This window comes from Dreissena polymorpha, chromosome 2 (assembly GCF_020536995.1).
Source record: "Dreissena polymorpha isolate Duluth1 chromosome 2, UMN_Dpol_1.0, whole genome shotgun sequence".
Taxonomy (NCBI): Eukaryota; Metazoa; Mollusca; class Bivalvia; order Myida; family Dreissenidae; genus Dreissena; species Dreissena polymorpha.
The window spans coordinates 117,911,461-117,924,665 of record NC_068356.1 but is presented as its reverse complement, the minus strand read 5'-3'; the positions used below and the strand labels follow the sequence as shown (position 1 = coordinate 117,924,665).

Genomic DNA, 13,205 nt, shown 5'->3' with positions numbered 1-13,205 from the left:
TAATTGGAAAACATTGAGATAATCTTAATCAATTATCACTTTGTCTGAATGTTTTTAAATGTGGTCTGGAGATAAAGCATCTGAAGGCTTTTGTATCAGGGTAAAATATTTATAAAATAATATCAATTTAAGATGCCATGATCACTTTTAAAAAAGATGATATAATGCTGGTCTGTTTTAAATGAGCTGTATAATAAAGATTAAGAAATGAGGAACGCATTCAGAGGGCCATCTATTTTTCCTTCACATGTACAGAGACTACAACAGACTGTACAGCACTGGCATTTACTACAACTGCAGTGTTGACATCCATTGATACAGTATTTTGTAATCTTTAAAGCCTGCAGAAATTGCTCTGGCATGCCATCAAGTTGGAACTGTGCTAAAACTGCAAACCTTAAACAATTTTCCAGTTTAATACATTCTTTCATTTCCTCTTCCTCACATTTGGAAATACTTCTCTTGAAGCCATAACAAACCGCATAGCCTTTTCTGCCATCTCTGGCACAGCGACCAACCTCTTGCCAATAGCTTAGTGATGTTGCAGGCAAACCCCAATGCACCACTATGCTGACATCTGGAATGTTGATGCCCATTCCAAAGGCAACAGTTGAAATAAGCACCTGAATATTGCCATCTTCCTTAATAAATTGTTCCATTATTCTATCTTTACTGTCCTTATCGGTGTTAGCATGGAACATCTCAACACGTCTGTTTTGTAAAGAAGGAGAGTCATTCACAAAAAAATGATGTTTCATTTCTGAAACAATCCATAAATACAGGTTGTAACAGATGTTTATAGATCTTACATAAATTATTATTTTTTTCTGTTTGACATCGCTGATCAGGTGATTTAGTACCCAGGCAAGTTCATTCTCATATTTGTCGGTACTTGCTCTCATATCCAAAAATATGTTTGGCCTGAAAATCAGAAAGAAAATTTATATAAGAAGTTTAGTATGTCTTATTGTGTTTAACCCTTTTCCAAATGACACATTTTGGACTCCAAAATTGAAAGAGGTTGCAGACGACAATAAACATTGTCATGAAATATGACAAAATTGCTTTGGTTTGGTAGAAATCATTGTGATAAATGGAGAAATTGCTCATGATGAGCAATTTCTCCATTCATTACAATTATTTCAAGAGTCGTCTGCTACAAACCTGTTAAATCCTATTCCTGTTTGGTAATGGGTTAAACGGGTTAAACTAATTGAAAAGATGGGAAAACAAAGTACACAGTACTCCCAAGAAGACTTTTAAGCAGAAATACTTCTAAACTTAGAGACAACAATCTGTTTTCCTTGCAATCAGCAAATTCCTTGTTTTAAACTTTATTTTCATAAGAGAAAAACAATTAATAAAGAAATCATTTGACGTTTTAATTCATCTGCTTAAAAATTCGTAATACAGAAAAACAAATGGTCACATTATCTTAAATGTATGTCAAACAGGATTTTGGTAATTTTCATGTTGCTTACAGCCTGTTTATATGCAGTAAAGGTTAAATAGTATACTCCTGCATACTGTATATTCTGTGGACCAAATATCAAGAATTTTGTAAAACTATACCTATCAGGAAGAGCAGCAACCACTTTAGTTTCCTCCACTTTGAAACCCAAGTGTTCGTAAATGTTTCTCTGTATGCTTTTGGTGGCTGTGGCAGTCAAAACCAGGTTTGGTTTGTAATACTTTGCACTACAGATACTTCTCTGTAGGCAGGTCTGAAATCCAGTCCCCTGAAAATGGCATAATACAGATAAAGGATAATTCATTGAACAAACAAGTGCTGTAATAAGTTGTAGGTACGCCTTGTGATAAATAGTGGATTAACTTACTCAGAATGAGTGATAACTATTTTTCTCAAAACTTTAACTATCCTATCAAACAATGGCATCTATTGCAATGTGTATTGAATTGTGGTAAAATACCTACTTCTACATAGTTGCAAGTAGGTTGTTTGGAAAAGAGTTAAATAATAAAATCACAAGCACATCAATTGAATTCTTATCAAAAGCACAAATGGTTATATCCATTACAAAACAATATCCTTTTAGATTTTCATAGTAAAAGCATCTGCATGAGAAAATGTAGCCACTATTTTCTTTTTAATACCATATGACCTTTTTTTGGACCGGAGGTAAACCATTTTCGAAATGGTCAAACTTGTCATAAGACTCACATTCTGATTAAAGTTTTATGATAATTTGTGTAAAGATATAGTCTCTATAACCTGCACAAGCTAAATTTTGAACACATGCATGGACGAACCGACATCTTGGTATCACAATATCTCAACTTGAGAAATTTATGTATTCAGGTGAGCTAAAAATTTACTGTAAAATAATTACCATGTTGAAATACAATGTGCTTCGTCAAACACCAAAACACAGATTCTTGATTTCAAATCTTCCTTTATTATTTTCATCCATTTGGCTAAAGTTGCTGCTTCTGGCGAGGCAAATAGAACACTGAACCTTCCCCCTCTTATATCTGAAATAAAATGTTCCAATTATTGTAGCTGTTAGAAAATAAGTTAACTTTTGAATTTCTAAAGCAGACAACCTTAAAGCATCTGCAGTCCAAAAAGTGTGTGACAAAGTATTTTAAGATTGTAAAAGAAATATTTTAAGATTGTAAAGAAAGACGTGTGTTAGAAACACTAAATCCCCATTGATCTTTGACATTGAAGGATGACCATGACCTGTCACCCATAAAAATGTCCAGCTCCATGAGATACATATGCATACAAAATATCAAGTTACTATCAGACATGTCAATAATGAATTGATATGGCTAATGTTAAAGTTGGACACAAACTTGACAGTTGACCTCGAAGAAAGACCTGTACCCTTTACCCATCAAAATTAGTACCTCTATGAGATACATATGCATTAGAAATATGAAGTATATGGTTAAAAATGTATGGTATACCTTAAATGATATTATATGTTTGACCTTGAAACCATGAATGATGACATTGACCTGTCAACCCTAAAAATGTGCTGCTCTATGAGATACATATGCATGCTACATGGGAAGTTGCTATCAGGAAAAGGTACGCAGGTTTGACAAAAAAACAACCAAAAGGTAAACCTACCAACCAAAAGGCAAACAGACATGGCAAAAACATTGGGGTTGGGTAGTAAACATACAAATGACAACGGGCTCATAAGCATTTTTTCATATGCCACACTTCTTTTTAAATTTCTGTAGGGTGGTTTATGTTGCTTGGATGGAAAGGTTAATAAGTAAAAGCTTGGAACAGATAGACTATTTTCGTATTACAAACATATGTCACACAGACAGATATGTGTTTCAATTTAACCAGCTCATGGATATTTTTCTGAAGATTCATTATCTAAAACATGACATATTAAACAATATTTCATTGTGCAACTGGTTCTTATCAGAGCTTCATCAATTCTATCTAGGGTTTTATACAAAGCTAGCCCTATCCCCCTTCTCAATGATACTTATGTTTCAGTTTTACCTTTAATTTCTGTTTCATTGGAGAGGGATGCAGCAGGAATGTTGTGACTCTTCAGATATTCAACCTGATCAGCCATCAATGCCTTCAAAGGAGAGATGACAAGAGATGTATGCCACACATCTCTTTCTCCTTTCAGCTGAAAATATGTTAAAGGAGCCAGTGAGTTTCAAATTGTAATATCTACTTCTGAGTTTCCAGTGGAATCTGCTTGAAATAAAAATGTTTATATATTCATTACTGACAATGGCTGTGGAAATGATTTCCCCCACCCTTTTTTATGTGTGTGGTGTTACCACTCAAATGTTACTCAGTTTTTTTTCATCTAAGTCTACTCTGATGATGAAGTTACATCTTTTTCTATAGAATCCAATGAGCTGAGAAAATTTGTAATATCAGATTATATTTAATTGTTTCCCCCTAGATACTAATGCTTTTGTTTTAGACAACAAACATAAAACAATTTTACTCAAGATAATGAAATTCTCTGTTTGTTTCATTCTTCTTGCATTTGAAATAATAAACAAACCAGCATTTCCTAAGATGTTGCTTCTTTTTATGAAATAGTGAAAGTCATGTGCTGCAATTAATTCATCTACTCTTCAACAAATGATAAAACTGTCCATAATTCAAATAGGTGACACCCAACACATTAATTTGATTATATAAGAATATGAAGACATAATCATTGATTTGGTTGGGTAGAAACCATTGAGATAAAAGAAGAAATTGCTCAATGTGAGCATCTTTTATCAGAATAACTTATAGAGACAGGGCCCTTGCTACACTTTGGGGGACTGGGGCCGGGGCCCTTAGAGGGGGAAATTTTGCGTTGTTTTGGGCGTAAAGGGGAATTTTAGAAGATCTTTTTACCAACCATTCAACACTTAAAATTGCTATAATTTAATGTAATTTACAAAAAAACATTTAATCGAAGGTTAAAAGCATGATATCAGCTGGCATCATAGGTATCAAAGTAAAAAAATGGGTTTTTTTTTTTTTTTTTTTTTTCTTTTTTTGAGGGGGGGAATATTTGGCTGAAATAGGGGAACACAGTATACTATTTTAAAAAGGAAATGGGGCCGAATTTCGGCCCCAAAAACAGAAAAACGAGGGCCCTGAGAGAGGTCTACAGCAAACTAAAATCCTGTTTATGTTTGACTTGTAGCACATTTCAGCAGATTACTTTATTTATATTTGTAAGTCCCTATTGCCTTTTAGTTTAGCCTTCGTAAAAAGAGCTAATTCTTTGAATCGGTAAACAAACAAAAGCATGCCAAGTCGGCATCTTTCTTGTGACCGCTTCTTCTATTATGAATTTGTTTGCAGCATTATAGTTTACATCTACGTGATTTGCAATCATAATGGAAGGGGTGGGGGAAGAACTAACCTCGTCTAAAATCAATGGTACAAAGATGTAAGTCATTGATTTTCCGAATCCAGTTGGTAGCAATCCAAAAACATCGCATCCATCTAATAAGTACGAGATGATATCAGTCTGCTGTGGCTTCAGGGTAACATTTAAACCGTATTTTTCTTTTACTCTCTCGATCGCATTTACGTAGGCCGCCATGTTGGCTTTATTGAAAAATACTACGATTTCCATATATAGATACGATTTCCATATATGAAAATGGGTTTCTGACCTATTTTCTGATTGGCTGCCAAAAACTTATGCAAATAAGGTCAAACCGGAAATTCCAACGTTTTGTTTCAAGATGGCGGACGATCTAGGCGAAATCACTCTGATCCTTATGTTGGTTTTGGAAAAAGTGGAAATAACGCTTTAATTGGTATGTTTTATTAGAAATTTTTACTCGTATGAACTGGAAATTCTTTTTTGTCCTCAAATAGTTCAAGTTTAATGCTCTACACTGTAAGATTAGTCTGTTGTGCCGGTGCCCGGTCTACAAAATGCGCACATACCTCGTGATTGGGAACCAGCGACAAATCGGGATAGTGCATGCTGGGCAGCACGAGTTTGTACGGTCTCTTATGCACGGGTGACTGATGCGAGAAGACGTATTTTCCCAAGCTGAGTATTGCTTGGAGTAATTGTGAGCCTGAGTGAGTAATTGTGAGCCTGAGTATAGATTATATTGTATTATATTGTATTATATTGTATTTTATGTGTGTTCAACACGTATTTACCTGGAAGGCCATTCCCAGAAGATATAAGTGAGTCTGTGACTGTGTATGTGAGTCTGTGAGTTGCCTGTGATTGTGTAAATGACAGGCATTTCCCTGGAAGTGTATTCCCAGAAGTATATGTGTATGTAAGCCGGTGACTGTGTGTTTAAGTACGTATTTGCCTGGAGGTGTATTCCCAGAAGTACATGTATAGTGCCATTTTGTGACGTGCAACCGACGAGTATAGCCGACGAGTTCCCTCGACGACGACGAGGACGTTTGGTGCATCCTGACGAGCATTCCAGTTGATGCCCATGTGAGTAGTTTAGTATCTTGTCGTTGCTAGTAATTGCTGTAGTTGTTGTGAAAGAACCCCAAAGAGCTAACCGTGAAAACACTACAATGGCGCCCAACGGGGGACAAAGTGAAAATTGTGTTTAACGGTTAGGCTAGTTGCAAAATCAATCGGCATCGCATAATTTATTTTCAATCGACGGATCAAATTTAATTTAAAGTCTATAGAAACTGTTCGTTTCATCAAACGTGATTTCTGTTGTTAACTTGTTGAACTCAGTGTTCGTCTATTTTAAGAAGTGTGTAACAAACAGACGGCATCGTAGTTTTTTTCCATTGTTGGCATTCGCCGGCCATGTTATCAGTTGGTGAAATATTTCTTAAAAAAAGTGATTTTCCAATGCTGTTTGTTACAGTTTAATTGCTTGTGTAATCAACGGATGGCCACGTGTTTTTTTTATTTGGCAATTTTCCCGTGATTAGTTGGCGCGTATTCTGTGCGCAGCAGTTCATGAAAAACGTGTTTGGTTGACTGTTGTATATAGCAGTGTAAATTGCTGATATATCGGTAACTAAAGTCCGAGGAAATAGAAGTTTACACGCACGAGTTTTGTCCTTGGCAATTTTTTTTATAGCAGTGTTATTGCGAATGTAAACTGGGTCCCGGGAAATTGGTGCTTAACGTTAAGTTAAAGCGACGTGTTTCTTACTTTCAGTTTTTATTGATTATTGATAGCAACAACAGTGATAGCGATTTTGTTAATTGGTTGTTGTTGGGCAATTAAATTTTAATTGTCTACCAGTAGATACAAAAGTTTTTATTTCAGAATTTCTCAGCCCATTTATTTTAGGTTGTTTATTAATTTAACTTTTTCATATTTACTTGTAAAGTTCTAAATTAACAATGGATATGGGAAGTGGATATACCCCACCATTTTTACTGGTAGTACCCAGAAAAATTCGAGTGAACTACGACACTCCCACTAGATTATGCAATATTCTGGGTGTGGGCAGACAACTGGCACAGGCCATTGTTTTGATACGGGAAAATACGGGAAATTTGTTACCACATACTTTAGAGGCAATTATAGGGCGGCCGCTGACCTTTGGTGACATGACCATGTTGGATTTTAGTACTAACCCCGCATTATTTAGAGAAGCCCTGGGGTATGGGGATGGGGCGGAACATGTTGGGGAGGGTGGAATGGGGCGGTCAATCGCAAATAGGCCCATGGACCCACACGAAAGGTGGATAGATATGTCTGTGCTCGAGAAGGAGTCGGTAAGTCAGGATCACGAGAGGGCCCAACTAGAAGCCCAAATTTCGGCTCTTGAGGCGGACGTAGCTCAATGGGACGATTTTCTTCCCCAGATTGCAAAGCCTTTGTTCCCAAAGCGTCTATTGTTACAGCCGGACAATATGATGACAAGCATACCGAAACCGTTTAATGTCGCATCAAGCGTCCCCGCCCCGCCCCCTTTGTTAGGTTTGCCCCAAAGTAGGGACAATGGGCCTACGGGATCCCATCGTGCCTCAAAGGGCCCTCTTGCCCCGGATGGTCTACCTGTCCCAATTCCATCTACCATCACTATTCCCATACCCAGCAATGCACCGGTTTTCAATAATTTGCCCGGACCAAGCAACCCTCCTGGCCCAAGTATTCCCCCGACACAGAAAGATCGGGATGTTCTGACAAAATTGCCTAAGAGCCTGCTATATGATGGGCAGAGCAATTGGTTTGTTTTTCAGAGCAAGTTTGAGCGCTACGCAAGGGTGCAAGATTGGTCTGACGCAGAATGCGCCGATTGCCTTGGTTGGTGTTTGACAGGAAAGGCGGTCGATTTCTATGCGTTGCTTACAGAAGGGAGAGGGACGGTACCTTACGCAGAGCTAATGCAGCGACTGCAGGAACGTTTTGGCGCCAGGGAGCTTACCGCCACCGCGCAGGGCCGTTTCAACGTTGCCCATCAGGAAGTAGGCGAGTCCCTAGACAATTGGTCAGATCGGGCGCTGAAGCTGGCAACAGCGGCGTTTCGTGATCTGCCCTATGCATACGCCGCTGAACAGGCAGTGACGAAGTTTTGTCACGGTTTGATTGACGAGGAGGCCGGCAAGCATGTTAGTCTGCAGTTACCAACATCTATGGGAGATGCGATGAACATGATGAAGATATATAGCCATGTTCAGTCGGCTTGCGCCGCGGCTCCGAGGTATACCCAGGAGACTGAGCAAGAAGAGTCAAGGTGGGTTCACGAGGTGAAGAAAGCAACCACTGCGGATGAGGTCAGTGTGTCGGCGGTCGACAAATTGACTCAGGTGGTCGAGAAGTTGCTGGATGCTGTGGAGAGATTGTCAAACTCTTTTGGAAGTTCGGCCGTTGATCCCTTTGTCCGACAACCGGGTAAGCCATTTCGAAATAAAAAAGGCTATGCCGAATACCCTGTGGAGTGCCCCTACCCAGGGAAGGTCCGGAACCGGTGGTACAACGACCAACGCCAGGTTATGTATCCTGCGGGTGCGGGTGGCGGAGGTTTACGTGGGCATCGGAACCAAAATTCAAAAGTCCGCCCTGAGGGATCGTATCGCGGCAGATATGGTTCCAACTGGGGACATTTCCATGCCATGTCCTTGCCCAACCATAAGGAGAAGGAGCCCGTTGTGGTAGCTGCGACGACTAAGCAGTTGGGCCAACCGGAAGTGGATCATGTAAACCAGCTAGGTCCGGTTTCCCAGTTCTGCATGAAGGTGCACCATGCCAAGGACGTGCACGATGCAGTTCCCTTGGTGCTGCCCACAGTGCCAGATGTCGTCAGTGATCCAAGGATGGTCATTGGCGAGAGCACTGAAGGAGACCATGGAGATCCTGTGTGCGATGATGAATTTCGCTTGCAGCGCGTTGCGGTTCAGTCTGCGGAGGCGGCTAAAAGCATGGCGACCGACAGGGCCGACCAGGTGGGGGCCAAAATAGCCCAACGAAAAGCTGCTGAAACTACTCCGGCCACCGGAAGGCCAGTCCCTGTCAGACGGGCGACAGAAGATGCCGCGTGTGACCGCCGTGAGGGCGGCGCATGCGGATGCCGAGTTACCCCAGATGACAGCTGGGAAGGTGGTGTTCGAAGACTTGTTAGGCGTGGTTCCAAAGGGTGGCGACCCTCTAGTTCTCGCCGCTGGGAGCGGTCTCAGCGGTGGAAATTAGGTTGGCGACCACCAGAGCGTCTAACTTCCAAAATCTGTACCGCCTAAAATTGTAAATGGCGAGGTTAATTGTTAGTAAAACTAGGAAAACAATGCAAAATACAAAAGACCCCCAATTAAAAAAAAAAAATACAGTAAAGTTGCAGTGACATTCTATTCGCGGTAATGTATTACGGTGTACGCGGAGTATAAAAGTAATAGTTCTCTTAAACATTTCGATAATAATAAGCATGTGAAATTAATGGTATACTCTTGTAGTAACACTAAAAGCAGCAGCAGTAGTAGTGGTAGTGGTAGTAGTAGTAGTAGTAGTAGTAGTAGTAGTAGTAGTAGTAGTAGTAGTAGTAGTAGTAGTGGTAGTGGTAGTAGTAGTGGTAGTAGTAGTAGTAGTAGCAGAAGTAGTAGTAGTAGTAGTAGTAGTAGTAGTAGTAGTAGTAGTAGTAGTAGTAGTAAAAGCTGTTGTTATGAATATTACATGAAGTACGCGGTGTATAAAAGTAATAGTTCTCTTAAACATTTTGATTAGTTTGATTAGATTGTTTTGAATATATATGTCCTATTGTCTCAGTTTAAGCCCAGTCTTTTATTGCAATATTGTTGGAACTATAAAATTGAAATTAATCTGAGCAGTGCTCTGCGAAATGGGGGTTTAATGAATAGACATAAAGTGTCGTCCCAAATTATCTTGTGCCGTCCGCGCTTAACTTCCTGTAATTTTTGTATTACTGCGCTAAGAAGTGCTTTGCACAGTCACGGATGTGTTTGATTATTTTCCGTGAAGTATGTTGTTTTGTTTTTCCTTATGGTCGGCTGTGACATTGTCGGACATTGTCGGACGACCGCTGTCACACCGCACCATCGGATGTGGTAACTACGCAGATGGTGAATAGAAACCCGGTTTCCCCTGCAATATCCCAGTCTTGGCACCTCCGTCACCTTTTATCCTTCCATGTTAAGATTTGTGAGTCGATCTAACTTCAATCACTTCGTCATTGCTGTATCATGTCATGTATTTCCGTAATTTTCTATAAATGAATTTATTTTGTACCAACCATATGCCGAGCAATGTCGCAGAATTTTGTCGCATGACTTTGTTTTTTATAGGTGACAGTGCTTGACGACCACTGTTACACTCAATACTGTTGTCCGGAAGTGGTATTTCCCGGAGTTGTTCTTTTAAACAATATTTGCACGTCTTTTTAAATTTGTGTGTGACCGTGCTTGACGGCAACTGTCTCGTAGCGTCATTTTAATTTTTTGATTTGCCGGAGTTGTTTCCCGGTGCATGTACACTTTTATTTTGTTTTTATTTTTGTAAAGTACATTATTTCTCAGTGTGATCACCACATTCTAATACATAAGTGACTGTACTTGTTGGACGAAAGCCAACAAGAATGTTTTTTTCTTGATTAAGCAATTGTCAGTCGATAGCCGACAATACTGTTTTTTTAATTAACTAATGTGATGGAAATTTTCTTATGCAAGAAACATATTGGTCACTAACCGCTAGAATGCAGCGGTCTGTATGTACCCCGCTATGCGCTGGCACTCCTGTGCCTGCGGGAGGGGGATCATGGTCCCATTTGAGTCTTTATCTCTTCTGCCTTGGGTGCGACCGTAGGTCTTTTCCTCCATATAATGTCAATGATTATGTTGCAAAATGTACGTTCTCTATATAAAATTAAAAGCAATTATATGTATTATTTGGACAAAAATAAGATTATTTTTATTCTTATATTTTTAACCTTTTTGTCACTTAGATATTATTTTAACGCATTTGTAGTACCTTAGAAAGTTACATTTCTTGTGTTTTTTATTTTAATATAACCAAGAGGATTTTTATTACCTTAGAAAGTTAAATTTCTTGTGATTTTTATTTTAATATAACCAAGAGGATTTTTATTGTATATTATGCAGTCACATGCAGAGGGCGTAGGCCTTCTCATCTGGGCTGCGAGGAGATGTATTTGTATGCAGTTATTTTATTTCTTAAAATTTGTGAAAATAGGTTGGAAGGTGGGTACACTTGTCCAATTATTGTGCAGACAAGAAAAGGAGCAAGAGTTACCGGACCTTATTGTGAACTTTTATTTTTAACTCTTTATTAACAAAGATTATGGCTCATATGCGTTCATATTTGTGCGAAGGTGCTAAACACAAATGGTCATTTAATGGAGATGCATTAACTTTAGTTGTGGTCTATGGCAGGCGTTGCGCCAAGAGAGAGGCCGGCATGCAGACCTAACTTTGAGGTGTTAGGTCAAGGTGCTTACGCAAGGGGCACTATTACTTCATCGGTTGCGCCGGTATGATTCCTTCGCTGTGTGGCGTCGTCCCAAAAGGAGAAAAGTGGGAGGAGTGTTGTGCCGGTGCCCGGTCTACAAAATGCGCACATACCTCGTGATTTGGAACCAGCGACAAATGGGGATAGTGAATGCTGGGCAGCACGAGTTTGTACGGTCTCTTATGCACGGGTGACTGATGCGAGTAGACGTATTTTCCCAAGCTGAGTATTGCTTGGAGTAATTGTGAGCCTGAGTGAGTAATTGTGAGCCTGAGTATAGATTATATTGTATTATATTGTATTATATTGTATTTTATGTGTGTTCAACACGTATTTACCAGGAAGGCCATTCCCAGAAGATATAAGTGAGTCTGTGACTGTGTATGTGAGTCTGTGAGTTGCCTGTGATTGTGTAAATGACAGGCATTTCCCTGGAAGTGTATTCCCAGAAGTATATGTGTATGTAAGCCGGTGACTGTGTGTTTAAGTACGTATTTGCCTGGAGGTGTATTCCCAGAAGTACATGTATAGTGCCATTTTGTGACGTGCAACCGACGAGTATAGCCGACGAGTTCCCTCGACGACGACGAGGACGTTTGGTGCATCCTGACGAGCATTCCAGTTGATGCCCATGTGAGTAGTTTAGTATCTTGTCGTTGCTAGTAATTGCGGTAGTTGTTGTGAAAGAACCCCAAAGAGCTAACCGTGAAAACACTACAAGTCTTAAAATCATGCCGGTGTGATTCACTCCGGCACTTGCTCCATTGAAAAGACCTTTTGGATTCATAACTGTCGCCGGACGTAGGACGAAGACAGTTATGTTTATCACAACTAACGATGTTCCAACGACTTTTTTTCAAAAGTTCAAAACTTTACGAAAGCCCAGTAAATTCTCTCATCCGATCGAGTGTGGGATGTTTAAGATTCTCTAATCCGCACTATCAAAGGCAAACCAGATCAATGGATTCGATCATTCCAGATCTGGGCCTGTGTCAAGCATGAATTTAGTAGTCCGTATCTGGGAAACCTTTGTGTAGTTCACCCCTTAACCAACAGGCACCAGCAAAAACTCTTCTATTGAGAAGGAGTGCTGTATCAGAAGAAGAAAGGGTTTCCCGGACTCGCATACAGTGTGAAAGAGTAATTTCAGTATGATGGTTGCAGTTTCAGTTTATTTGCACAATCAGCAAATACATGCTGTAGGTCACACCACGGACTCTAGATTACACGGATATGAAACGGGACCGTTACGCCAAATATCTTGTTGTGTCTCAGTCACGTGACCGTGTCGTATCTGTCGATCTTTTATCGAAGCGCCGATGTTATACGTTTGATGTACCCACTCGCGTATTTTGTTAAATTATAGTTTCATTTCTAGGCCGATTTTGACAAATTATATATCATTAGAAAGCTTACGTAAGTTAGTTATCAGATATATAAATATATATTAAGTTTTTCTTCTGATTTTGGCAGCTCGGCGAGTTATAACTTTAACTTTTGCAAATATCATACCGTTTTGGAGTTTTAGAATCTAGATTTACGGTTGACATGTTCGTACTTTATATCGATTTGTAGCGTTTATATTTGGAGTTCAGTTTTAAAAATAACATCTTGCTTAGGAGAATAGAATTCTGTATATGATAGAAAAAAAATTGGTTTAAAAATGAAAGCAAGTAAGGAATGAAGGCGGAAATAAGTAGCGCGCGGTCCTAACGAACCGAACTGATGGCGATTATGCTTTTGTTTAGATACCGGCCATTGAATTTCCTTTGCCACGATTATTATATTTTTTATGGAATATATTGAAATAT

General features: G+C 39.3%; 2 protein-coding genes across 2 annotated transcripts; both read right to left on the bottom strand.

Annotated features, from left to right (window-relative positions):
• Positions 1–200: 200 nt before the first annotated feature.
• On the bottom strand, positions 201–2,277 carry LOC127870021 (ATP-dependent DNA helicase RecQ-like). Its single transcript, XM_052412683.1, has 3 exons — positions 2,272–2,277; positions 1,573–1,739; positions 201–921 (listed from the first exon to the last, which is right to left on the bottom strand). The coding sequence occupies exons 1-3, from the start codon at positions 2,275–2,277 to the stop codon at positions 201–203; spliced, it is 894 nt and encodes a 297-aa protein (XP_052268643.1).
• Positions 2,278–3,476: 1,199 nt separating this feature from the next.
• On the bottom strand, positions 3,477–5,073 carry LOC127870020 (uncharacterized). The gene is made up of 2 exons (XM_052412682.1): positions 4,881–5,073; positions 3,477–3,629 (listed from the first exon to the last, which is right to left on the bottom strand). Exons 1-2 carry the CDS (start codon positions 5,061–5,063, stop codon positions 3,477–3,479), a joined length of 336 nt encoding a protein of 111 aa, XP_052268642.1. The 5' UTR covers positions 5,064–5,073.
• Positions 5,074–13,205: the final 8,132 nt, after the last annotated feature.